This window comes from Mugil cephalus, chromosome 16 (assembly GCF_022458985.1).
Source record: "Mugil cephalus isolate CIBA_MC_2020 chromosome 16, CIBA_Mcephalus_1.1, whole genome shotgun sequence".
In the NCBI taxonomy this organism is placed as follows: domain Eukaryota; kingdom Metazoa; phylum Chordata; class Actinopteri; order Mugiliformes; family Mugilidae; genus Mugil; species Mugil cephalus.
This window is the reverse complement of record NC_061785.1, coordinates 16586838-16614152: the sequence shown is the minus strand read 5'-3', so window position 1 is coordinate 16614152 and position 27315 is coordinate 16586838. Positions and strand designations below refer to the sequence as shown.

Genomic DNA, 27315 nt, shown 5'->3' with positions numbered 1-27315 from the left:
ACAAGCTATGAAGACTGTTTTTCAATAGCCTGAAAACTAGTTAAGTCATCTACAGACTTCAATCCTAAACGTTTCAACTAAAAAAATATCCATTATTGATGTATCTGTATTAAACTACTATTGGCAGCTTCATCAGTCTGATGTGAGTTGTCCATGGGGGTCAAATTCAAAACCAACTCATGAGTTAGAAAATGTGAAATATTTTCTAAACTGCAATTAATTCACATGCAGAAAATATCACAAAGTGTGACAAAGAGAGCCGACACTCCAGTATTTTTCCAATGGTACAAACATACTTTATTGTACAATTAATTTATTGGCAAAAAACAATCAGACCACCAAAATAACTTAAAAAAAAGAAACTAATGAAAATGGAGCAACAGTTATTTTTGCTTTCTCTCAGCAAGCACCGAAATTGTTAACAAGAGGAACGAAAACAAAAAAAAAACAAAAAATAATAAGTGGTCAAAGATTCCATTTGAATACTAAACAAATATTTAAATAGTCTTATCTCCAGTCTCTTTTTAGGAAAAGAAAATGATAAAAACAAAACTATTTGTTCAGTTGCCATCAGTTTGTACAGTGATTCAGTATGTTTACAACTATATTCATGTACAAGAAACATTTCTTCAAAAGGATGGTATATAATATACGCCACGGCCTCCCCAAGGCAAACTGAATGACTGTCTGCAGTGTCTTTTTGCATCACCATAACATCTTTAATACAAAACAAAAACATGTTTTATCTAATAATTCCTGTAGCTTCAAGTTTTATTTCCAAAAAAATAAAATTAAATAATATATCTATATATAAAAGACAGTTTTTCCTTGTTTTTTTTTCTTATAAAATAAGTCTCAAGATATATTGCCACCTGGTTCTGATGCGTTCCCTCCCCATACCCAGCAAGCCCAACCTTTTGAGAAAAATAGTGAGCATGTGAATCTTGTATCTTCAGTCCTCTCCGTAAAAAGCTAAATTACCAAATTTGAACTCTTTCACGCCACAACTCTGATCAATCCCCGCTCCGGGCTCTTCCGCCGCGTGGGTTTAACGTCTACGCTTTGAGATTGTTCAGGTGTGTGTGACTTGTTGCGATGACCCCTGCGTCCCTAAAACCTTGTCAAAAATACACAGAAAAAGGCGCATTGGTGCTTGTGACCGACTACACCCCATACTGTACGTTTTTGAAAAAATCTCAATACTGTACAGTAGCTCGGGAGCACTTCTGTAGTTTAGTTTTAAACACATACAGCAAATATCCAATCAAACAAGGGGGGAAAAGAAGCAGCAGAAAAGAAAGAACTTCTCTGCTCATAAGGTTTTAAAGTATGTACACCTTTTTACAGCTTTCACTTTCATTACAAAAAAACAGTATCTAAGTCCACCATTTCTTAATTTGTACAGTACTAACATTGAATTCAATCTTGTGGCTGAGAGGCATCATGAGGATGAGGAACAAAAGCACTGGAAGGGAAACCGTTAGGGTGAAGGATACAGGCAGGATTTTCTTACACCTCTGCAGCCCTAAAACAATACAACGCTTTCTCCATGTCACAGTTCATAAACACTTTAATATATGTACACGCAAAAACCTTTTTTTTTTTTTTTTTTTTTAAACATCAGCCAACTCAATACGGGTAAAATACGCCAACAGCTCGACGACCAGGCTCTGACAGTTCATCCCTCCATGTTTCGCAGGTGGTGGGGGTGTGTGTGGGGGGGGAGTCAGGGTGAGGAAAGTGCACACATTCACAGGAGAACTCAAGACGGAGGCCGGAGAGGTGGCCCGCGGGTGCAAGGACTTTTATTTTTTTAAAAACTATTCTGCAAATGTGGCCGTTGCTTGCAGGAAAAATGCGACCGGAAGCCACTGTCACCCGAAACCGAAAACACTGTTAAGGTTTAATTCAAACCTGTAAGCCCTGACAAAAAAAAAAAAAAAAAAAAATAAACAAAAACAAGCCTAGGATAGCTGTCAAAGTCAAACTGCATTTAACACACCCCCCCTCCTACATAATCAAACTAAATAAAGTCTATATACGTGAATTGCTGCAGTCACTGTCAAATGTACATTTTACTGTCCAGAAGAAGACTCCTGTAACGGAAGATATGTTGATGCTTGTTTTACGATTCATTTTGGGAACACAACAATATAGAAATAAAATAAACGTACTCTGCAAAATAGATACAATCATGACTGGGTATTCGAGGAGGAAAACAAACAATAAAAAAGGTACATCATGTCAACTGACTTTAATTTTTAGCCACATTTAAAATCTTAAAAATATTCATAAAAAGGCAAAATTCTCAGTCCCCAAAAATATTGTGTCATATACCTAAGGAAGAAATATCTTCAACCTGAAACACTGCCCCTTCCACCTTTTGTACACAATTGGCAAAAATATATAGATATATATTAACAGCAATAACTTACCATTGTTTTAATTTATTCATTTATTGACTTCTAAGATTGATGTTGCATCTCCCATAGGAAGGAAGCTTCAGTTAATATTTATACGTCACAAAAATATTTAAATAAAAAATTAAAACTTTTAAAACCCCAAAGCTGTAGTCCCGTCTCGCTCTCCTGTCATGGCAGTTTGTCGTCCGGGGCATCAGATCAGAGCATCAAGACAGAAAGACAGTATCGAGTCAAGGCTACATAAGGTTGTGGTTAATGTTCGTCCCCAGCTCCTGGTTGTTGGTGCTGTTGCTGTTATTATTCCCACCTAACATGTCCGACTGCCCCCCCTGTCCGCCGTGCATCCCCGTCATCCCGCTCAGTTGAGACATGATAGAGTTCTGGTCTGAGCTGAACTGATTAGGGTCTACGGAACTACCTGTTTGCTGCTGCTGCTGCTGAGACAGAGCTTGCTGTTGGGGCTGGGGAGGTTGAGGTGGCGCCATACCGGGGTGGTGTTGACCGAGGTGGCCCGGGTGGGGTGAGCCGGTCTGGGTCTGTGGGGAGATGCGATGCGGTGAGGGCTGCGGTTGGGAGGAGGGCTGCATGCGTGGGGACGGGCTGGAGTGTGGAGGCTGAGACTGCGGCCTCGGCGAGGGCTGTGGCGATCTGACCTGACTGCTGAGCGACCCCGCAGGTCCGAGTCCTCCTTGTCCTTGATGGGGGTGGTGGGGGTGGGGGGACTGCGCCATCTGCTGTTGGGGACTCATGGGGCTGCTGTGATGTGCTGGAGAACCCCCTCCGAGGTGCTGCTGCTGCAGGAGCCTCTGGTGGAGGTTCTGGTGAAGCATGCTTTGGGACGTCTGCTGCATCTGGGGCCCACCGCCTGCTCCGCCAACCCCACCTTGTGGTTGCTGCCCTGGTCCTGGGCCACCTTGTCCAGGTTGGAGCGAAGGTCCTCCAGCACCTCCACCGGGGCCTACATCCTGTCCTTGAAGACCACCCATCGCATTTTGCTGCTGCTGCTGCTGCTGCAACTGCATTTGATGCTGGAGCCTCTGCTGGAGCGCTGCAGCTACTTGTGACAAAGGGGTAGCGTAGCCTTGCTGCTGGCCCAGCTGTCCTGGCCCACCTTGTGGTCCTCCTTGCTGCTGTTGTTGGGGAACCCCTATGCCTCCACTCCCAGGCTGCGGTTGAGAGGAGGGGGGCATCCCTGGCCCACCCTGACCAGGCTGCATGAAGCCTTGCTGGCCTTGCTGCTGCAGTCCTTGAGGCTGCTGGAACTGCCCGTGATTTCCCATTTGCTGCTGCTGCTGTTGCTGTTGTTGTTGTTGTTGTTGTTGTTGCTGCTGCTGTTGTTGCAACTGTCGTCTCATCAACAGCTCTCTGAACTGTGGAGGCATATTGGCCATGTTGCCTTGCTGCCCTCCTTGCAGTGCTCCCTGTTGTTGTTGCTGCTGCTGCTGCAATACAGCCAATTGCTGTTGCTGTAGATTCCCAGGCAGCATTGGGCGCTGTTGTTGCTGCTGCTGCTGTTGTTGTTGTTGCTGCTGCTGTTGTTGTTGTAACTGTTGAAGCTGGGCCATTGTAGACATATTCCCTCCGCCTGCTACACTCTGAGGTATATTCATACCTGGCTGAGCAGCCTGGTTCACGTTAACCTGCTGTTGTCCATCCATGTTGGCAAGCTGGTTGGCTCCGGGCCCTCCTACACCAGGCAGACCTCCAGCAGCCCCTTGAAACCTCACACCTCCAGGACCACCTTGAGGAGGCCCGACTGGTCCTCCAGGACCACCCTGGCCTCCTTGATACCTGGCTGCTCTCTGTCGAATAAAAGCAGCCATAAGCGTTGGGTTGGAACGAAGGATGTTGAGGACTTGCTGTTGTTGCAAGGGAGAGCTTGGAGAGCGCAGTGTTCGTAGGAGGTCTTGTAGCGCTGCCTGGGGTAGATTACCTGATGCAGCTACACCCGCTATTGAAGCAGCGGCCCCTGCTGCCCCTCCGGCTACTCCCATTACCTGCATCAACCCACGGTTTCCTGGCTGAGGCTGTTGCTGATTCATCCCTTGCTGCTGTTGTTGGCCAACACCTGGCTGCTGTTGTGGTGCCATGTGGCTCATCATGCCCGGCCTTTGTTGTGGGTTCATGGTTGGTCCTGCAGCAGCTCCCCACTGCTGGGTTGTTGGCTGAAGCTGTCCACCACCTCCCTGCTGAACCTGCTGGAGCTGCTGCTGTACTTGGGGTGGCAGCTGAGACTGGGGACCACCTTGCTGCATCCCAGCTAGCATTCCTTGTTGCTGTTGATCTAACATAGTTCTTCCACCAACCTGGGGGGGCATGTTCTGGGCCCCAATGTGGGGCATTGCCATCTGGGACTGGTTGTTCGGGTGGTGAGGGTGTGGGGGAATCATGCCCCCCTGTCCCAACCCGCGGATCTGCGCTTGGGCCTGAACCTGGGCTTGGGCCATCTGTCTCTGGGTCTCTGCTAGTCGCTGAATTTTGAGAGCCGTCTCTACAGCAGCCAGGGGGGGCCCTTGCTGCTGGCCTTGTACAGGCATGGACCCTTGACCCTGGTTGGGTGGTTGCTGCTGCTGCTGGGGTGGGGTCGCTGGACCCAGTCCAGGTTTTCCCAAGGACTGGTTCAAAGGAGAAGGTCCCGGCGGTCGGGGGTTATATGGAGGCAAACCACCAGGATGTTGCTGTTGCTGGAGGTGCTGGACGTTGGGAGGCTGCTGCTGGAGCTGAGGAGAATTCATCATCCCCCCGCTACCCACAGGCTGATAGGGATGCAAATGGTGTTGGGGAGGAATATTACCACCTTGCTGTTGGAGCTGTTGTTGCTGGCCCAGAGTCCCCATTCCACCCATCCCAACTCCTTGCTGCTGAGGAGGTGCCGACATGCCCCCCTGGGTGGGGGTCTGGGGGGTTGGAGGCTGCGTGCCAACAGATGTAGGTGTACCAGGACCAGTTCCTCCATTGTTGGTCCCTGGAGAGGGCAGGCCATTGCCCCCAGGTGCTCCTCCAGGAGCTGGCTGGCCTACTCTCTGCATGCTAGCCATTCTCCTTCTGAGCATTTGAGCTTGTTGCAGCCTATGCTGAAGCTGCTGCTGGCGAAGTTTGTGCTTGATGTTTAGGCAGAACGGGACTGGGCACTTATTTTCCTGACAGTGTTTAGCATGGTAGCAACACAATGCAATAAGCTGTTTGCAGATGGGACAGCCACCATTGGTTTTTCTCTTGCAACCTTTTGTGTGTTGTACAACGCGTTTCATCTTCTGACAGGATGGCAGAGAGCAGTTTGCGTTTCGACACTGGCACGCATGGACGAGGGACTGGATGCAGCGCTGAATGCTGAGACGGCGAGAGTCTCCGGGGCTCTGAGTGGTGGCGGCAGCCTGGTTACTGCTTTCATCATCCAAGCCAAGGCCTAACTTCTCCATCTTGTGCTCATGGTTCTTAGTGTTGTAACACGTGATGCAGAGATCGTAATCCTGTGACGGGCACAAAAATAAAATAAGTTTCAGGTTTTATAAAAATTTAAAACTCAAAAAAAACAAATCAAACCAACCAAAACAAGTTCTCTTTCCCAACTTACCTCACAAACGGTACAGTGAAAGCGAGTCTCCACATGGTGCTTGCACTCATTGCAAGTGTAAACGAACCGGTCCTGGCTTTGGTTATGCAACTCCACCAACATGCACATGGAGCTCCACATGGCCCTCCTCAGTGAGCTGAACTCAAGGTGTTTGTCCCGGGCCAGTGTTAGGAAAGCGTCACGGCCATCCATGAGGTCACATGGCATCAGGGGATCTGGGTCTGAGATTGGAGGCAAGGCATTTGCCATGGGGCCTGCAATCAGCCGGATCACAAAAAACACCTAGGACAGGAAAGGGAGGAGAGAACAGATGGACGTGTGAAATACTTTCATCTTTTAAAATATATTCAACTGTGACCCATGCCTAGTACCTGAAATCAATATAGTAGAATCAAGAAACTGATTCCACACCAAATGTATTTAAGAACAGTTAGATGCAACCATCAACCTTTAGCTAGGATTTGTCTTGTTTAGCCAGAGCCTTGTAGCAGAAGTAAGCACTACTTACAACTGACAACAATTACTCTTGTATTCCAGTTTGTCAAATCAACCTTATTTCACTGTTTACAGATGACCTTCATTTGCTCTGCATTAATAGCCATGTAACACAGTTCCAGTATAGCTATTTTTCCATTGCTCATTCACATTAAATGCATTTCACTGATGAACTCTCGGGTCCGTATAATTATGGAGAAGATTAAAAACAGATCCTGGTACCTCTTTGTGTTTTTCCATAGTAGCATAGAGTTTCTGTGAAAGGTCATTAGAGACGTTGGGCATCCCTGGCTTCTTCTTATTGGCTCGGCTCAGGCTGCTCTTGTTCTTACTCGTCTTTTTGTTGTTCTTCTTCTTTGCATTTTTGCTGTCACCTTTTGTGTCCTGTACATAGAAGCAATGGGTTAAACAATTGTGATTACAGATTCTTTCTCTAATCTGTCACTCAAAATACATGTAGACTTAAGAACTATATTGATAATTTCCTTCTTACATCTATACTCTCATTGGAAGTGCTGTTCTCCTCCCTTTTCCTCTCTTCCTCCTCCTGCTCCAGCTCTTTGATGCTCTCCTCCAGCACGTTCGGCCAGAAGTCACCCTCAAAGTAAGGCAATTCCTTGGCACTGGTCAAACGATCCTCTGTTGCCTGCTTGAAGATATCCTTTTGGGGCAAAAAGACAAAGTTAATGTATTGCACATATGATCCAAATCAAACATTCCCTAGCAATTACAATAATTAGACATTGATGAACAACCTAAACACACACAAGTATGCCTGTGAAAGAAAGGCACAAATCCAAAAATTAGAAAAACTACTTTTCTTCAAGACATAAAAAAGTCTTATACAGCCTCTGTACCTTGTAGTCATGAACTATCCGCTCAGCCACAGCTTTGTCCAACATCTTCTTGTACCACTCCTGAAGGCGCTTGGGCTTTGGTATCTTCTGATCTACAGGGTGACAGTGGAAGATGTAGTCGTCCCCTTCGCTAGGAGGGCAGGCCCAGATGTGGCCAGTGGTGTAGCTGGAGATGAGAGACCATAAACAATGAGCACGGTACATCAACTAGCATAAAAAATAAAACTTTTTTAAAAAAACAAACAAAAAATCATAATACACAACTGTAGCAGCACTCACCCTAACTTCTTGACATACTCCAAGTAGCCAATGAGGATTTCATGGTAAACTGCTGTTCTTAGAGCGCGGGGCCGAAAAAAGTGCACGCTGTCCAAATAAGAGATGTATACTCGCCTGGATGAGTGAAAAGGATATGATTAAGTTACCAAAAAATATCGACATCAGATGAAGAAAAACTCACTGGGTAAGAATAATGTCCCTAATATCTTGATGTTCTTACCTCTGGTTGGGCTGAGGACAATCAGAGCCGTACTCCTGAACATGCATACCAAAGAAGCAAACCTCTGCTCCGTCAATGTCTTCAAACGCAAAGAGGGCCTTCGTCCTGTATGGGAAGGACTCTGACATCTCTCCGCTGTCCACAAATCTGGAGGCACAGACACAAACAAACTCAGGACTGTGACACAAATAACTAAAACTACTGTTTAAACAATATCTGTGTTGACTGGCAGAAACAGGCCAACTGGAAACATTTTATTTGATTCTGGATAGTAACATGTTTTTGTTGTCCATGCAGTTCTTCACAATTCAGTTAGATGGATCGGTGGTGTTAATGTAAGACACTGCGATTCGTTTTTGTACCTGGACTTCATGCCTGGCTTCACCTCCACCACTTTGTCGGAGACGTGGACGACGCGAATGCACACCTCTCCAGACTCTGGGTTGGCTTGGCGCTTCAAGAAGTCATTCACCCTCGTCTCCAGATAATAGCCCAGCTTCGTCTGGGGCAACCCTGTGGACAGTTAATCAACAACTGTAACAGCAACCAGGAGAAATTGACTATAGAATTAAACGGCGACTACACGTAAACATTTATTCCCAATCTGTATGTAGGTGTAACTCTGACATAGTGTGAAAAATCTGCAGCGCAACTTATCAAACTAGCATGTCAGAGTCAAAGTGGTCAAATTGTGAGTTTTAAAAAAACAGAACAATGTGGGATAAAACAAAGCAGCTTAAAAGTGCTGTCTGAGGAACATTGCAACTTACTTTTGGCACAATACTTGTTCTCTTTCCTCGTCTTATTTGCCTTCTTTAAGCAGCCATCACATACAAAACTATGGAACAGCAAAGATAAAAATTTGGTTTAAAGACATTTAGCGTAAGGCAACAAAACTTTGACCATTAAAGTGATTGGATATAAAGAGATACTCACCCTGCTGGCCAGATTGTGTCATTGTGCAAGACACAAATCTGATGCATCCTACGGCCACAGTCCATACATTCAACAAGCCTAAAAACAGGGACAGAGGTCAGGATACAAATACGATCCTTTACACAAATTTCATTTTTGGTTCCCTGAAGCTGGCAAACAATTGACTTACAGCTCAGGGTCCAGTGTGTCATTCTTCTTCTTCTCAAACTGTTCCTTGTTAATTGATCTGAAATTAAAACAACAAGACAATAAGAAAAACAATATGACAAATCCTATCAAGTCATTCCACTTCTCATTATATGTTTGCACTGTAAAAAGATTATATCAACAAATATGATTTGAAGAATAGGTAGAGCAATAAACATTAACAGTGTATATCCAACTACTTTAAGGAATGATTGTTTTAAATTGACTGATCATCTTGACATTTTGAAACTTTTCCTTCTCATAATCAAATACTCACGTCTGTGGCTGGGTGGGGTCGTCACCCAGGGAAACGGTCTCTCCCTGGATCTCGTTGAAACACTTCTCACAGTAGTGGTACCTGTCAGCAATAAGCCCAAATTTTGGTGAACTACACCGTTCCCCACAGCACAGTCAATCACAGACAGCGCACGGGAGGGCAGTCACCAAATGGTACAGGACATGGGCAAGGCAGGGTGCCACAAGCGGAGCAAGCAGGAAGTGCAGGAAGTGCAGGAAGTAGGAGCGCAGGACAGCAGGAAGTCGTCATCGTTACAGCCAGCCATGAATTTGAGGGGTGAGGAAATGGGGGATGGATTTGGAGGTGCATGGTTGGTCAAGGCAAAGCAAGCCAATGTTGATATCACAGCCATTGGAAGGTGAGGACAGACAAGTCACGCGGACCAGGAACACAAGGAAGACAGGACGAACATCCAGGACAACACACAGCAGAGAGCCGAGGCAAAGCACAGATTAGCAATTCAGACATGATAGGATGAGCAACAACAACAACCATCACAGCTAACAGAGCAGGAGCAGAATCGACAGGAGCTTAACGGGAGGACTGGAGCAAGAAGTTGCAGCACAGGACGTAATGCAAACACTGAACAAATATGAACGAGTAAGCACAGACAGCTGCTCGGCTGTTCATTCAAGCAGTTCATTTTAAAGTCGGTCCTTTCACATTCACAGTGAGGTTTTCATGGGCGTATAGACAAAACTGAAGACAGGTAGAATGAAACAAAAAAAGTGGGGGACAAATTTTAAGCATTTAAGCATTTTTCCTAAAGAGAAATGTTTACTGTTCAAAAGCTGATTCGGGGACTTTAACTGTGCTCAGTCCGTTCAGCTTTTTCTGACACAATAACTGTATCAACGATTCTGTGCTCCGCTGCTATTTAAAGCAGAAATAAAGAATTTCAAGAATGTGATAAGAGGACTGACTGTTAAAATGCCAGTACATTAGTCACCACACGGAGGTATAAAAAAATGGGGAACATGAAGTGAAGGGAGGTGTTCAGGAAAATAAAATAAATCAGATCAACATTTCTACCTCGTTATCAACCTCATATTCTCTGAATACAGTTTATTAATCATCTGTTCCTAAGGAATCTCTTCTCTTTTATTGACCTATGCATTAATCTAGTCACCCCTTCACCCTTCTTTAGTTGTGCTTCCCTCCCTTCATACCTGTTCTGGTAGCTGAAGTAAACAGCGTCTCTGGGAATAGTGCATAACTGCTTTCCATAGCAGCACAATGTCTGAGGAGAGAACTCCAGCTGATGGGCAGAAGAAAAGAAACAGGACAAAACAAATGAATATTTTGCTAATCAAGAACAATTATCAAGCGACGCACACAACGTCCTATGGACCTATTTAAGTAAGTTTTTTTAATTAAAAAAAGCTTTACTTTTCTGTGCCTCATTGTCGGCAGTCAACCCTTCAACCAGCCTTTCACAATACGGGCCGATCCATTTTGTTATTTGTCTCCAAAACCAAAAATAGAAGAGTCTAATAAGAGTTGAAATGCGATATGGCAGTGGTACGCCCGAGGCCCAAATTAGCTATGGACCCACTTCACTACTTCCATTTACAGATGTCAGTAAGCACAGTTAATTTCTGCACAAACTTATCATTCAGACATATGCCCAACATATGTGTCATGAACTGTTTTCTAAAAAGGGTCAATTCACCTGTTGAGAAGACAAACTGGACCAAGAAGACATTAGTTTTTGTTCTTATTTGTTGTGAACTTTGTTCTTGTTTGTATCATTACTGATATCATTATTATATCATTGCCTAATTTGATGGAATAAAATTGACAACTAAGCAGCATTTAATGTGCTCAGATCTCGTTATTTAAAAAGATTCCAAGTGACTGTGGCTTCTTAGCAACTGATGTGCAAATATAGATTAACATTTACTCAGTTAAAAGCTGATCCGTGATTCCTGATTTACATGCACTTGCCACCTAGTGCTTCGTGAAAGTTACAGCAGTCAGCATTTGTTTCAAATAACTGTGGCAGCTGTTGATTCGACTGCGTTTTAATTTTGGAGGCTGTAGTTTGTGGTACGACTGAACTGCATTATGTTGTTACAACACAACACTGAAGTTTAATTCAATCCAACAGCACCTCAAACTACATCCCCCACAATGACCATTCAGTTGAATCACCACCTTTCTGACGCTGGTTCGACAAAAAATTTCATAACTTTCATAACGGTCATGAAGGAGGATTTAAAGCAGGACTGTTGTGTGAGTCAATGAATGCTTGTCCTCATCTTGGATCCTAAAGCCAATGTGTTTAGAGCAGTGAGTCATGTGTGCCGTGGTAATGTAGATGCTTTATTGCCTAATGTGGAACCACCTGCACTAAAGTTTACAGCGCTTAAACTTCAGCTGCTAATCTAACTATGTAAAGCACAGTAGTAGCAACAATAAATGATGCTTTGACAGGATTTGACTAGTCATGCCAAGTTTATGACTGGTTTGTCCATAAACTTTGCAACAAAGCAAATGCATGGACTTATAATCCTATAAACTAGCCTCTTCATGCAGCGGTAGCACTGGGGATTTTGTTTAAGCTTTGTTGTTATAACCAACAAAGTATTTTAACCTTAACAGTATAACTACCGTCCAATGACGATTTAATCACACTGCACCAGTGAGTGCATTGCTGTTGGTGTTTGAGACGACGAACAAAAACATTTCAAGCACCAAAGACTCAAATATGATAACACCACCAAATGCTGCTAAGTTTATGAGCACTACTGTTCTGACCAATCACGTACTACAACCGATTTAAGACCAATACTTGATACTCACTCCACCCATTCACACAATTTTGCAGCACATTGTCTCACCTTCCTTCCACAACAGTAGCCCAGACTCTGCATCACAGGGTCAATCTCCTGCTCGAACACCTCGGCCAGCTTGGAGCAGTACTTGTAGACTCGCGATGTTTTGCGATTGTACAGCCAGGCATTGTTGAACATCAGCCAGATGTCATCCACGTACTGCCAGGGATCCTGGTACTGACCTACAACCAAAACACTGTGTGAGGATGTAGTAAAAACACTTTCTAAACTAAAAACTGTTGGTTTATTGGAGAATCTAACATCAAAGTGTATGAAAACAGAACCAGCCTGTAGCCATGTGTACTGATTCCAACCACTTAAAAGGCAAAGAATTCATTAACGTCTTGTTGTGAACCAAGTTCAAACTATGTCCTAGTAAATACTTACCAGTGTCTAGTTTTCGCTTGATAGTGGATAAATCCATAGGGTTCTTCACAATGTCAAAGTAATCCTGAAACAACACAGTGTTTGTGTCAGAGTTGAGTGCAATTTGCATATGACAGAATCAAAGAGCCCTGAGGCTCGTCAGGAATACGTACAGGTATGCAGAGCAGTTGTGGGTCAACAGGCATCCTGAAAGGCAGAGACTCTGGGTCTTGTCTGTAGAGAGATTCAAGCGTGGGCATCAGGGCCTGACGAAGCTCCTCTGGCTTGAAGACTACAAAAAAAATGACAAAGATTAGACAGGATGAGATCAGAGAGTAAAAACTGTTCATCTGAATCAGTAACCGCTTTACTCTCCTTCAACTAACTTTGGATTTCACAACAAAAACAGAAAACTGGATGGAGACCAATGTAGAGTCAAATGTTTTTTTAAAAAACTGAGCTGGTAAAAACTTAAATTCATCTTACTCTTCTTTTTTGATGGGGCCTGTGGTACCGCTGCCTCCGAAGACTCCTCCTCGTCTTTCACCTCCTTCTTCACCTCTGGTTTCCTGTCTTCTGTTTTCACTCCCATTGTCTGCGCTGTCGTCGACGTATCCATGGGAACTCCTTTACCTCCCTCTCCCGAACACTCCTCCTTTTTGAGTTCTGATTTTATTGGCTTTTCCTCCGTTTTGAGGTTGCCGAGCTTGCCACCTTTAGAACAGCTTCCAGCATCACTCTCCTCCTCCTCATCCTGATGCTTGATCTCCATCTTGGGGTCGAGGTTGGTGGCTGAGGTGTCCGACTGTGGCTGCTGGGACGAAGTGTCCAGGCTGCTGACTGAAGCCGGAGTCAAGGCTTGACTGTCTGCTGCAAACGAACCCTTCTGGGACAACTAAAGAGGGACACAAAAACAAATTCAGACGCAGGGAAATATTAAATATGAATATGACTCTGATATATATATCAGAAAATACACAATTAAATGATCAGATGAAAGAAGACGTTACATACTGAGGGGCATCCTGTGCAACGGCTTTCATTAATAACTTTTACGTTTGTCTTATATTTGAAATGGCCTTTTAAAACGAAAATGAAATACCACAGGGCTCCTTGTGCTCTTAATGTACTGCACACCTAAACACAAATGTGCGACTTTAAGTACGACTGTTCACACATGCAATCAAAACGTGCCTCCACATGAACCTCAAGAGACAACTTGTGATTGGATCCTACTTTCACACTCTATGCAAATAAACACATGATTTGGAGAGCAACCATATGCACATCTGCAGCAAACAGTCTGCTGTGAGACTCAAGGGGGAAAATATCTAGTAATGAAGGCAAATGAAACCATGTTAAATAAAGGAAGTGGTCTTAATTAGTTTACCATGACATTTAGCAACACACAGTTGTTTTCAGATGTGTTGCGCAAGCTTTTCTGCAAAGTTTATGGATGGTTTGAGGATGGGTAAACACACTGGTCAGACAAGGAAACCGAGTGCAGCAGGAAGACTTTGTAAACAGACACCATGAGGAAATCGGAAGATATCCAGCAGAGCCATTAGTTCAGAACTGACTGACACACCACCTACAATCCTGGGAGGTCTAATGTTAAGTGAGCAATAAGACTTGCAGGTACAAAGCCATTCCTCTAATGTGTTTCCCAATGAGCCAAGAAGTCCACCAACCGCTGTGTAAAAAAAAAAAAATACAAATGCAACAGTGCTTTGGATCGATGAGTCCAAATTTGACTTCTGACCCCAATAAAAATCAATGTACTCGCTGAAGTACTACAGAGCGGTTCCTCGCAGGTTTGGGGACTCATTTCCACAAATGGAATTGGGGAACTTTCCAGAATGTCGAAAAGTACATGCAGATTCTTATCTAACCCACAGAACCTTAATTTTGTAGAATGACCTCAAAAATAAAGCCAGAGTCGCAAAGAGCTATTTTCATCTATTTTCTGATGATCACGGACTCAGTGTGTGATTACAGGAAGACGGAGAAGTCACTGAAACAGACTGAATCCAAATAATGACTGTGGTAAAGTCTGCAAAATGTTACATAACCTACCTGAAAAGAAAAATTCTGATTTAGATATGGATGCCAATTTTTACACTTCACCTAAAGCCTTTGCACAGTACTGTATAAGCCATAAAGACCCAGAAAGCCAAGATTGTTAAGGGATTAATGCAATTTTCTTATGACACAAAAGGTAAAGTAAAGTCACACTGACCGGAGTGCGTGGCAGCTGACTACTGTGCGGCGTTGTGCTGGAGGCGTGTCCAGGATGAGATGGAGTAGTCGAACCGGCCGGCCCCACGTGTTGCTGCTGCAGAGACTTGTTGGAGCCTGGGCCCTGGCCCAGCTGATTCTGCGGAGGGGCTGGAGGCGCCACCAACTGCGGTGCATTCGGGGTGTGTGGCTGTGGGGTTTGGGACCCAGCTAGTCTGGGCGGCGTCTGATGGGGAGTGGGAGATCGGCTATGGGCAGGGGAGGGCGAGCTGCCTCGCATGGCTCCCAAATGTGAGATGGAGTTGGGTTGCTGGTTTGTATTAGATGGGGTCACAGAGGGAGCGGGGGTTCCGACAGCTGAGTTCGGACCTCCGCCTCCCACACTCTGTGGACCCATTGGCCCGACTGCATTGACTCCACCGGGACCGCTGGCTGAACCTGGCTGCGATAGAGGACTAGCAACAGAAAGAGAGGGAGGGGTTCCCATCTGCGTCTGAGGATACAAGAAGACGATCAGCGTAAAGAAAGGACTAATAACTAATAAAATAATCTGATGCGCTCTGAAATACACACTGACTGAACGTCAGCAGCTGTGACAATAGTCCAACTCCACTTTCAATCGCTTTTGACAGCATCTTAAGAAATAACCTACAGATTGTAACTCTAACTTCTGTCCTTAGACGGGCCTTAAATCAAACATTGCCAATTTAAACATCTCAGACTGACATGAATAAGAACAAAATGAGCATTCTTACCTGTGGCATGCCTCCTTGTGCTCCAGGCTGGGCCATACCAGGCTGAGGTGCTCCAACCCCTGGGCCTGAACCAGGAAACTGTCCCTGGGGCAGATACTGGTTCTGTAGCTGGCTGACATTGGGCTGCCCAACCCTTGGGCCAACCATTCCCATCTAGAGGCATTAAAGAGACATTTGTTAGGGACTTCAAAACAGTTTCTGCTGCACAGTTGAACTGGACACTGAACATTTTAGTAGGATAATTTGTAATCTACTTGTAACCATGGACAAATACTCCTCTCTATGTAAGAAATTTTTCAAACAAATGACTTTCTGGGTGTGTGACAGAAACAAGTGCTCTGTACTGACCTGGTTGCCTGATGTTCCCATGGGGAGAGGAGGCGTGGACCTCATAGACTGCATCGGACTGAACTGATTCATACCTGACAAAAAACACAAAAACACATTTTAAATGGAACCATTAGATCTTTAAATTAGATATACACAAGATGGTTTGTGTTATCAAATGTGCTCTAGTTTTTGATGAAACATCTGGGATGATACAGGAAAAAGTCTGTAAACTTTGATGGTTCATCTGATGATGAATGATGACTGATGAATTAAAATATTGTGTCTTCGTGTCTGACAGTTTATTTATTTATTTATTTTTACCTGGGCCTTGCATCCGGTTGATTTGATTTGGTCCAGTCGGTCGCAACATTGAGGGATCAGGGAGGGGGCCGTCTATAAAAACAGGAGGAAAAAGAAAGAGTTTAATTGTCATCTGTGCATCCGAAACTATGTGGTGGGGTTTAGACTGTTTCATATCTTCTCAGTTGATCAAGAAACATCAGCGTCATTTCCATTCATTTGGCAACAAAAGATACAAGATAATGTACCTATTTTTCAAAAGCCCTATGTCACAGATTATTAGGAACTGAAGAGAACACATTTTGAAAACCTTGTATGGCTTAGATGGAGGAATCTATAATGCAGGAACGAGAATGACTCAAATAATACAAATCTGAATTGAAACACTGGAGGTTGCATTAAATCCACTTGACATGGTAAGAAATATGTAGCGATGCTAACACTTCTGTCTAATTATCACTGACATGCATGCATGCAGCCCAATGCTTCATTAGTTCATCCGAGTCTACATGTGCTACATGTCCACTCACTTGGAGGCAGTCCAGTGGGGGGCTGACCCATGCCAGCAGGCCCAAGGCCCAGACCCTGCTTCTGGAGCCGGGTCCTCCTCTTCTCCTCCAGTTCCTTTTGGATCTTGTAGATCTTCTCTGCCAAGAGGTGATAGTACTCGGCCTGCAAAAAATAGGACAAGGGAATAAGAAAAAAGTACATCTCAATGAAAAAAAATAAGTCTTTGTAGTTCTTTTAGGGACTCAGTCAGAAAACATAGAGAAAGAAAGACTTATCTGTGCAGGGCAGGAAACAGAAAGGAACTTACTCGACTGTTGGCTGATTCATACATGTCTCCCTCAACTTTTCGGGCGTAGGCCACCAGGTTCTCCATTCGACGGTCCTTGAGAGCAGCAGGATCTGGAGTTGGAAAGATGGCCTGGACACTGGTAGGGTGAGCAAACAGAAGAGAAGCAAACGTAAATATAGCCCCTTTTTTACTACTGTGTGTCACTGGATTAGTAAGTGCCGCTACTATCATCTCTCCTATTGTTTGTGTGCGTCTATGAGAAATGTCAGTACGTAATCATATCCTTTCTAGTTATTGTGAATAATGTTACCACTACCATTACCTTACCACAGCAACACAACAAAGGTGAGAACACCTCAGTACACTAGCATTTAAATGTCAAATGACTCAAAATTGTAACATATCCATTATGCATTACTTTCAGATTGAATAGTGTGGTTTTATTCTTAAGTAATGTTAACAATAGAGTTTGCCATAAAAAAAAGATAAAAGAGATTGAAATCTTTTGTCGTCTCAGTACTTTGTGCATTCACCGTTCAATTCTTCAGAAATTTCTTCATCTGCACTTTGCTGGAGGGTGGCTATGTTCTCGCTATCTCTTTCGTTAAAATATGCCAAAGGTCTATTGGAGTAAAGTCAGTCAGAATAACTTTAACCAAGTCATAGCTTTCACTTTTTTCTTCTTTAAAAGCTCCGGTGTGATTCTAGTGGTGCAGTCTGGTGTAAACAGACTCTGTTCTTATCAGAATATGAGTCTGGTAACAGCATTTAGATTTCATTATGTTTATTGTTGCAAAGAGGGAATCAATGTCTCGTTTACATGGATTACAGCAAGAGAAATGTGACTAAAACGTTTTGTCGTGAAGGTGTAGAGGAGGCTCATACATTAGGGTGTATTCAGTCTGGGATTACGTGAAGAGGTGGAAGACGCCGATGGCAAATGCTCCAAAATGCTAAATAAACGACCTCCCCAGACATTTAACAACTGTGTACATGTGCCATTTGAAAATGAAAGGGTGCTTACAACAAATATTAATATTAATTTGGGTTTATGTGTTTAAAACACTTTGGATAAATTACTTTTGAATCAGATTTTTATAGGAACAGTGTCAGTAAAGTTTCTCTCTAACAATACTTACAGCTTGTGTACCAAGTGGTTTCGTAGGTCCTGTGTAATGTCTTCATGCCAGCTTTTCCTCATGCCTGCAGCGGAGGGAGGGGTTGCTGTGGGCATGGATCCCACCCCAGCATCGTTCAACAGACTGCAACAGTGAGCGAGAGCATTATTTCAATGACTTCTTAAAAATAAATGTGTGTTCTGGTCAGTCTGGAGCAGACCAAGATGGTGTAATTCCCGAGGAGCCAGAGGTGCTTCTGATTAAGGATGTTTGTGTTTCTTCTTACCTTTGGCTAGTCACATTGAGGTGCATCATGGTATCCTGCAACAGACTGGCTTGTTGATTCTGGGAGGGAGTACCCACACCTCCATTGACCCCCATAGTATTCACACCTACACATGGAAAAAGGTGGAATGTCTCTATTCATTGTGCATAGATATAGGTTGTATAATGGAAAAAAAAACAGGCCATGAAGCTGTGTGGCATCAGACTGTATTTACAGCACTAACTCATCTTTCAACTGAAAATACTTGGGGAACTCAACTCACCCATTGGATTCAGAGGTCTCATGCCAGCCTGCCCTTGCAGACCTTGGTTGGGCATGCTAGGCTGGGCAGTCGGACCCTGGTTGATCTGGTTGCCCTGGTAGGCGAGGCCTAAAGCAGCATAGGCTCTTTCTATGGAACTAGGGTCGATCTGGCTCGGTGGGTTGAGGTTGGGAGTACTTGGTTGGCTACCAGGGACTGATCCAAGAGAGCTTGCCAGTCCTGGACCTGCACCGCCAAGTAGAGCTGTAACAAAAGAAGAATCATACATCAATCATACATTACGTATGACACAATATAAAAAATCAAATGTTGACAAAAACAATAATAATAATGATAAAATAATTGAATATTTAAGCAAAACTCAATGCAAAATAAGTCAAATTAATAACGCTAGTAGAATAATATAATATTATTAAGACACAGTGTGAATAAAATAGATATGTAGGTATATTGTGGGTGTATTGTAGGTATACTGTTTTTTTGGTTGGATACAGACACTCACACTGCGGGTTCCTCTTGTCCCCAGCGTTCTTCAGGGGCAGACAGACAGGACAGTCATGCCGCGTGCAGTTCTTCCAATGGGAGATGATCTGCCTTGATGATGCACAGTGAGCAACTAGGGATAGAAAAAAAAAAAACAGCCAAACAATCAGGAGTTGGGAAACAGTAAAATTCAAATGAGCCTGATGCAAGAATACAGCGGGAGCATGAAGCGTCCCTTTTTACTCACCCTGACAGGACTTGCCAGCCTGGCAGTGAGTCATGTGGTTCAGGACATTCTTCATAGTGCGGCAGTGGGGCAGGTTGCACTGCCGGACTTCACCGTTGGCCTGTTCCCGTCGCTGGCACTTGTGCGCGTGAAGCAGGAGTACCAGTTGCTGCTGGATCAGCTTGCGCTTCTCAGGGTCAGCTGTGGGTGGTGCTCCGGCTGCAGCAGAAGCTGCGGAAACCTGGGCCCCGGGCACCACCAGACCCGACGGAGTGCTGGGCCCCATCCCTGGGGCTCCTCCAACAGGTCCACCGGAGGGACCGCCTACACCTGCCTGTGACTGCTGGGTGCCCTGGAAGAAAAGTTAGAGGAAATAAGAAAAGTGGCATGTATGAGACAAGAGGAGACAAGAAGGAACTAGAGAGAGAAACGGGAGAAGACAGTTTTTGGCAAAAAAGTATGGCACTGCAGGAATTGAGAATGCCATGGAGATAGAGGGCATAAATGCTGCACCACTAGGCTAAAATTTGTTAAAAATTAACCTGTGCCAATAACAGCTCTTCAAGTTAGCTTTATATTGAATAAAAACACACAGAAATAGACCAACTGGCTTCACCAGGTCTATATGCAACATTGCTTTGTGTGGCAATAAACTAGGTGATATTGCTTTACTAACCACTGGTCAACTCTGTAATCCCTTCACTGGTCCTATTAGTGGTGCAAATACAAACTACCTCAGAACGTGTCTAAGTTTAAGTTGATACTTAAATTTCCCTATTTAGAAAAACAATTGAAATACAACCAGAAGCAAGAAGCATGTTCTTAGTCTGTTCTCACCATGGCACCCATTCCCTGCATGGGCTGGTTCTTCTTGTCCACACTGAACTGAGCCAGGTTGTTGGCCATGGGACCTTTGTTCTGGAGTTGAGGGCCCAGCCCTGCGCCCCCCAGACCTTGGTTCCCCTGACCTCCATATGGACCTCCAAATGGACCCCCTGGGTTTCCCATCATCCCCATCTAACACAAAAAAATGAAAATAAAGAGAGACAGAGAAAACTGCATAAGAACGACGAAGCAATATGAGAAGCAAAATATGATGTAGGATACGAGAAGCAAAGGAAAAAAGAACAGCGTTCTGTCTGCGAACCACGTTTTGTGGTGACAGCACCTGAGCTCTACACACACTTGGGGATTTACAACATAATCTTGCGGTACGTCCAACATCACTAATCTTAGTCATTATATGTAGAGGACTTGTGGAGACAACATTAAATTATGTCTGGGTTTAACTACATATGCTTGATAGAGCTAAGGAATATTTAGGTCTCCTATTACTAAAGAGAGAAAATGTTCTGATTAAATCATAAGGAAATCTTGCAAAACATGGGCAAATATCAACAGGGGTTTACAGTAGCCAACAGCGTGTGTAACAGCAAACTGACATGATTTCTCTCTGCACACTGGGGGCTGTACGCTTAAAATCATTGATGTATTGCTCATCAGTACAGTCTATTCTATCTTCTTCCTATTTCTTTCATTGCTTTCATAAGCTCACCTCCATTTTGCCTTTTCTTTTTTTCCCCCTTACTGATATCTAACCTGGAAAGCCTCTCACTGCTTTTGATCTCTGGCTAAATCAAACATCATTGTCTCCACCACATTCAGTCAGCAGCAGCGGCAGCAGCCCACCACTGCAACCTTTTACTGTCACTCCCGTGGGACCGTCAATCACGCCAACAGAGTCGTTTTCAGCCATTTCAACTACATACAAGCGTGCTTTGCATCGCTCATAGTTGTTAAGAAAAAGAAATACAGTCGTGCAACCAAAGTGATTATTTATGGTTGAGAATCAAACTTGAGGCTGCAATTAAGTCTTGCAAGTTCAAATGAAAAGAATAAGAAACAACTAATTTAAATTTTTGAATCGGGTTACATTTAGCTGACAATCAACCACGTGCAAAAAAACAGCTGTCATCAACTCCGAAATAATTATACTTTTGATAATTGTGTTAAAGCTTACAACGCTCAAAACATTTTTTTATTTTAAAACTTGATTATCGGTGTCGCAGTGAAGCCTAGATAATAACGCATTTACAATGCTCTTCTACATAAATTCAACAAGGATCAAATACTGTAAATGTTACATCATCACCAAGTTCATGAAGTCCTTTACCTTGTTCATTGCTCCAGGTTGTTGGCCTCTCATCCCAGCCTGACCCCCAGCTCCCTGCTGCTGCAGGGTCTCCGCCAATAAGTTGCTGCCGCCGGCCATCCCCTGATTACCGAAGCCCATCCTGGGGGAGCCATTCATCACCTGGTTCCCAATCATGCCTGGCTGCTGCTGTCCATTACTGCCTTTCTGTTGTGCTCCCATCATGGCCCTGTTCATGCTACCCATCATTCCAGCTGCTGCGTTCTGTTGCTGCTGCATCATACTGGCCTGCTGCTGAGGGGAAAGGTGCTGCTGCCCTTGTCCCATCATTTGCTGAGGACCCTGACCAGCTGATGCCTTCATGTTCGCCAAGTGTTGCCCCATGGCAGCAGGCCCTCCAGGGCTTCCCATAGCTGCTTGGTGCCCTTGTTGAGCCGAGGTTGTTCCCCCTGAACGTAAAAGCTCCGACAGCTGTTTGTGCTTGGCCACTGCATCCTGGCCTCCGCCAACACCCCCAGGGCCAAGCCCGAGGCCGATTCCTCCTGCCCCTCCAGGACCCAACCCTGCAGGTCCTCCTCCCAAAGTGGTGTGCAACTGGTTAAGGTCCCCACCGTTGACCAGACCTGGTTCACTGGAGCTGATGAGCTCATCTGGGAGATCGTGTTCCAAGTCAAACAGTGAACCGAAATCTGAAATGGAGAAGAAACGCAAAGTTTAGGAGAGGGGAGACGATCAGCTGGGAGACAGAGCAGGGAGACGGCGAGGAGGACAAAAAGGGCCACAGCCGTGTTAAGCTGGCATAATCCTTAATTTTTCAGCACGATTGAGTGAAAAATGTAATCGCATGCTTGACATTAAAAAGCGATAAAAGCTGTTTAGAGACGTACGACCAGTTTCTCCCACCAGAAATTACTAACAGTTCATCAGCTGCAATACAACCGGGCACAGTGTGATTTTTCAAATTACTTCTATGCGAAACACATGCCATCATGGTCTATTCCTAGAGAGAATCCTAGACCAATAAAGTTGCGAAGACCGAACATGCCATTTCATACAATGCCACAAAATGGAGCCACTTTGGTACAGATGCAAAGTTGCAGTGTCAATTTTCATTTTTTTAGGCAAGTAATATAACAATTACCGAATTTCTTCTTCAAACATTACATTCATCCAAAATTGTCTCATTCAACCGGTCAACATTTAGACATCAATTAATTGTGCTACTTATTTTTCCAAGTTACAGGATACTTTTTGGTGACAGAGAGTGGCGCTCTGCAGTAAATCAGTCAACATAAATTTAAATTTAAATAATTGTTTATGTCATGTTTGAAGAGAACATGCAAAAAATGCTTGTTGAATACTTTCACATGTGTGTGGCTTTTCTTGGTCTTAGTGTAAATTGCCAGTCCCTTGTCAGTTCATACGGGAAACATATGTATTGTAATGTAACGGTCCTGCACTAAATCTTAACTTCATGACTATTATAATGTTCAGTTTATGTTGAAAAAGCATGTTTCCTTTATGTAGCCTAGCCCACCGAATGAAATGATAAAAACATGTGTCGGCACAACACGATACAATTCAACAGTACTACAAACCACAGCCTCCACAATAAAAATGCAGTTGAATAAACAGCGCACCAGTTGTTTAAAACAAGCGCTGAATAAACTTCATCCAGCTAAGATTTAGTGCAGGATCGTTCAATAATGTACTAATGAACTGGCAAGCCAGTGTATATTTTGAGGTTCTGGGCTGTTGATCAGACAAATAACACGTGTTATTCACAATTTCCTGGCGATGTATGTACCAAATGATGTGTGAATGAATGCAATCATGTAGTTGCATCCCTAACCTTTAATGTACTGAAATTTGACAGCAAACTGGAATCGCCCGCATTATTTGAACCCTTATATACAGATGTTTTCCCTGACAGCCCTGCAGTGATCCTGGAAATATATTGAGCAATGCAATGTGTGCAACGTCTGAACGATTTAGCCTGCAAGTCCGTTTCTGCCAACCTAAAGCTGGGTAGACATCCTCAGATGCAGCTGTTCGTGGTTGAAACAATTGAGTAAATGATTAAAGGGGTGAAATGTGGGAGACTATTTCGTGCTACGGCCACTATCTGGTCGCCAACTTGATTCCTGGTTAGTCTCTCAGTGGCTGGGCATGGCGCTGTCCATGCTCCACGGTTTAGCCATCAGGCCACTATTCCAGCTGCTGCCGCACGACATCCACAAAAAAATACACACCGACAATGGCAATTTGTGCTTAACAATCAGTCGGAGCCGTGGGCCTAAATTTAGCTCTCGCATAAGGCTAGCAGAACAACCATCGACAACCACTGCTTTCGCTATCATTATTAACATTAGTTAGTAAACGGTCCGAGTTATGATGGGGCAATGCAAGATTGGGTTAGACATTACAAGCTTTAAAAACTCAAATACAGAACAAGAGTACACGAAGAAGAATGTCATTTTGGCATAACTGAAACATACCAAAAACTTTAACATGTGTTGACTTGGAATTATGTTTATAATGAGCCCGGCAGAAGTGGCCATTAGACACGGGACCGTCATTCAGCCTAGCGTTAGCCTAGCATTAGCCAAGTGGCTAACATGGCTAATGCTAGGCTAAAATGGCTGTTAGCATTACTAGCACGCTAACATTAGCAAGCTACGACAAAAACAGAAGAGTAATCCCGCGTCTGCGTCCGCTTTCAAGTAAACACGAGCCGCCGAAAAACAACAAACTTACCGAATAACACCGTAACAAATGTTATCCTAAAGCAATACTTACCATTTCCATCGCTGGCGGAGGCGGAAAGTGCCGGAGAGGAGAGTTTAGGCCTCTTGGCTGAAGGCGGGCCAGGGTCCAGAACGTTCTCGGCCATATTTTTTCGAAATAAAAATATATAAAGTATCCACACTTGCAGACGTTTTCACGCCCTTAGCAACTCATTCCTTTCCGTGTCCAATATTGCGACTTTTCCCCCTCCTTTTGGGGGACTAAGAGGGGGAAAGTCCCGTGTACAAATTACTCCTCTTTCCCTGGGTTCGCCTCTCGATTTCAGCCTCGGCGTATATCAACCCCCCTCCTCCCCTACCTACCTCCCTCCCTCCCTCGTCGGATTTTTTGTTCTTTATAAATTTCTGCCAGCGGAGGAGGAGGGGGTCGGTGAAAGTAAAGAGGGAGACACACGCATCTGCTTCCCTCTAAACTTAAAGTGCCTCTTCGGATGTCAATAAACTGTCCCCGGGTATGTCTCCCATGGCTGCATCCGTCATTTCAGCCTCCTTTCCAGCGGAGCCTGGATGAAGATAATGTCGGGCAGACAAGGCTCGTTTGCCTGCGAAGTGACGGTGGTGCTGCTGGTGGCAGCGGGTGAGGATGGAACGCAGATTTAAATAATAATAATAATAATAATAATAATAATAATAATAATAGTGCAGCTGCAATGGTATTGCTCCAAAAAGGAAAACGAAAAGTTATTTATGACTAATTTATGCAGCAGCCTGAAACTTGCATCTTCTGCTCGTGAGCTTCAATAACAAAGTATTTTAAATCGTGTTAAATGCATAAATCTATTTTATTATCAGTTTATTATCATTAGTTAGACAGTTCCAGGAACTTCAAGTGCTGCAGAACAATGTGGATTCACAAACACTGAAAACTGTGTGTTAAACTTCTGTGGAAAGGCTCGGTGGAACTCCTCAAACATTTGCAAGATTAAATATCCAATAGTGTCTTCGTGAGAAAAGCTCAGTGCTTACTTCTAGAAACCCTCAACCATGCAGCACAGTTTTCTCAGAATGGTGACTTTTCAAGCTTGCTCCATGGCCAGCGTTGTCTGAGTTTTACTAGACGGAAATACCCGTTTTGAAACATTATTTCTAAACCTGACTCTTGGAATGTCTGGCACCAGATATTTCCTAACAAATACCACAAGTAGATTGAAACTATAGATTTTTTAAATCCACACTTTGTTACAATTACAGTATAATGCGCATGTTCCGCCGGTTCAATTGCCTTAAGCCAATTAAACCTAAAACAGTCATTATTTAATTACATTTACACATTATGTATGTCTTTCCTACAACACAGAAAATTGAAGTAGTGTGAATAGCTGTTTGTCTCTGTATTAGCCTTGTGATGGACACTGGTGACCTGTACAGGAGGTACGCTGCCTTTCACACAATGACAGCTGGGATAGGCTCCAGCTCCCTGCGACCTTAGTGAGGATAAGCAGTAGTAGAAGATGAGATAGTATAGTATAGTGTAGTATAGTATAGTATAGTATAGTATAGTATAGTATATCAAATATTAACATCTTACAAATAAAGCAAAGTTTTACAAAGTGTGTCAATGTCATGTTTCAGTTGTCTTCCAGTTATTAACAGCAGTACCAAATAACGACTGCTCAATGAGAGATCACAGAAATCCAGTCCAGACAGTGAAAACAGAGATGAATTTAGGTGTTTCTTCTGTCCTCTTCCATTTATTGTCCTACCTCCCCTGACATTTGTCTTCTCTCACTACATGTAACACATAGAAGGCATAGAAAGTTCAAACTAGCTCCACCTGCAGCTACACAAAAGTAAATACTACTCTCACACTGAAGCTTTAATAATGTATTCATGTCATATATGATAATATATTAGTCAATAGGATCAAACAAGTGACTTCAATTTAATACTTTAACTACATTTTTACATGCTAATACTCATGTGCATACTTTAACTTAAGTAGTTTTTTTTTTATCATAGGTCTAATATATAGATATATATATATACACCAAGGTTCTTGGTAGTGTTTGTTATAAAACGATTTATCTATACAAAAGATTGTTGTAAATTTGTTGTTATAAAATACGTAGGCCAAAAGGCCCCTGACATCTGAGATCCATAACAATTCAGTCAGAAAAACTTTGGTGGCTAACTGATGACAGGCCAGTCTGTCCACGATGCTCTTAATGAAATCCCATGCAGTTTTGTGCCTTCATTTTATAAAACCTACATTATCTCATATATCATTAGTCGCAGCACCAACACTATGGTTGGTTAACCCAGTAGAGAGCCCCAGGGGAGAGAATCTACTCTGCTTTTGCATTTACTTGTGATCGGCATTATCTATTGCATCAATTTAGAGAATATACACACTAAATACTATATGCCCATCATCCATACTTTAAAAAGAAGAATCATGTATATAAATTGTATTACGTCATATTTATTGACATTATACGAATTCTTTTTCCAGTCAGTGAATGTGTCCAACTTACTTCTTCGGGGCACTTAGAGGTATTATCCTGCCTGTGTTTGCTGTTACGATATTATGGAGCCATAAAAGCATAGAATCCCACAAGTAACTAAAATCTGCTATCTCAGGCTTGTTATCAAAAGGCATGCTCATACCAAGGTTATCTAACAATATGTCTCCCGCACTGTTCATTTTACGCACATGTGGTATTGGTTGTTCAGCACTTAACAGATCCTGTTACAAATCGAAGTAAATCTAATTACATGCATAGTGCGTTACCTGCACATGTAGTGTGTATGTATGTGCTCAGTGTGTTAATGTTTATGTTGACTTTTAGTGGTGTGAACTGTGACTGGCTGTTGTATAGCAGTCCTGTATAGGTGATAATATAAAATACACTCACTCTGATGACATGGGGTGTAACATTCGACTGACAGTATGCAGGCATAATGTGAATAAGTTTTAATTCATTGGAAGATCAAATTAAACTAGAGGTGAATTACTGGAAACGCTTCATGTTTTAGTGGGTTAGATTGTTGAACCAAAGTGACTCTATTAGTAGAAATGGAAAATAGCAAGATCGGAAAGGGAGGGGCATTCAGATGCTGCTACACCTTTAACGGTAGATATCACTGA

General features: G+C 43.4%; 1 protein-coding gene across 4 annotated transcripts; it reads right to left on the bottom strand.

Moving 5' to 3' along the window:
* Positions 1-271: 271 nt before the first annotated feature.
* Positions 272-24767, bottom strand: ep300a (E1A binding protein p300 a). Of its 4 annotated transcripts, none has more exons than XM_047608613.1 (31): positions 24220-24767; positions 21442-22109; positions 20106-20285; positions 19290-19620; positions 19056-19175; positions 18560-18802; positions 18298-18403; positions 18033-18155; positions 16912-17029; positions 16625-16766; positions 16116-16187; positions 15813-15886; positions 15465-15617; positions 14711-15202; positions 12958-13366; positions 12645-12763; positions 12493-12556; positions 12112-12287; positions 10438-10526; positions 9248-9358; positions 8954-9010; positions 8785-8862; positions 8619-8686; positions 8211-8361; positions 7849-7995; positions 7629-7742; positions 7350-7515; positions 6986-7153; positions 6715-6876; positions 5998-6279; positions 272-5893 (listed from the first exon to the last, which is right to left on the bottom strand). In XM_047608613.1, exons 1-31 carry the CDS (start codon positions 24311-24313, stop codon positions 2660-2662), a joined length of 8511 nt encoding a protein of 2836 aa, XP_047464569.1. In that variant the 5' UTR covers positions 24314-24767; the 3' UTR covers positions 272-2659. The 4 variants fall into 4 exon arrangements, with proteins under 4 accessions (XP_047464569.1, XP_047464571.1, XP_047464570.1 ...); XM_047608615.1 differs by having other exon boundaries at positions 9248-9328; XM_047608614.1 differs by having other exon boundaries at positions 19062-19175.
* Between the last annotated feature and the right edge of the window lie 2548 nt (positions 24768-27315).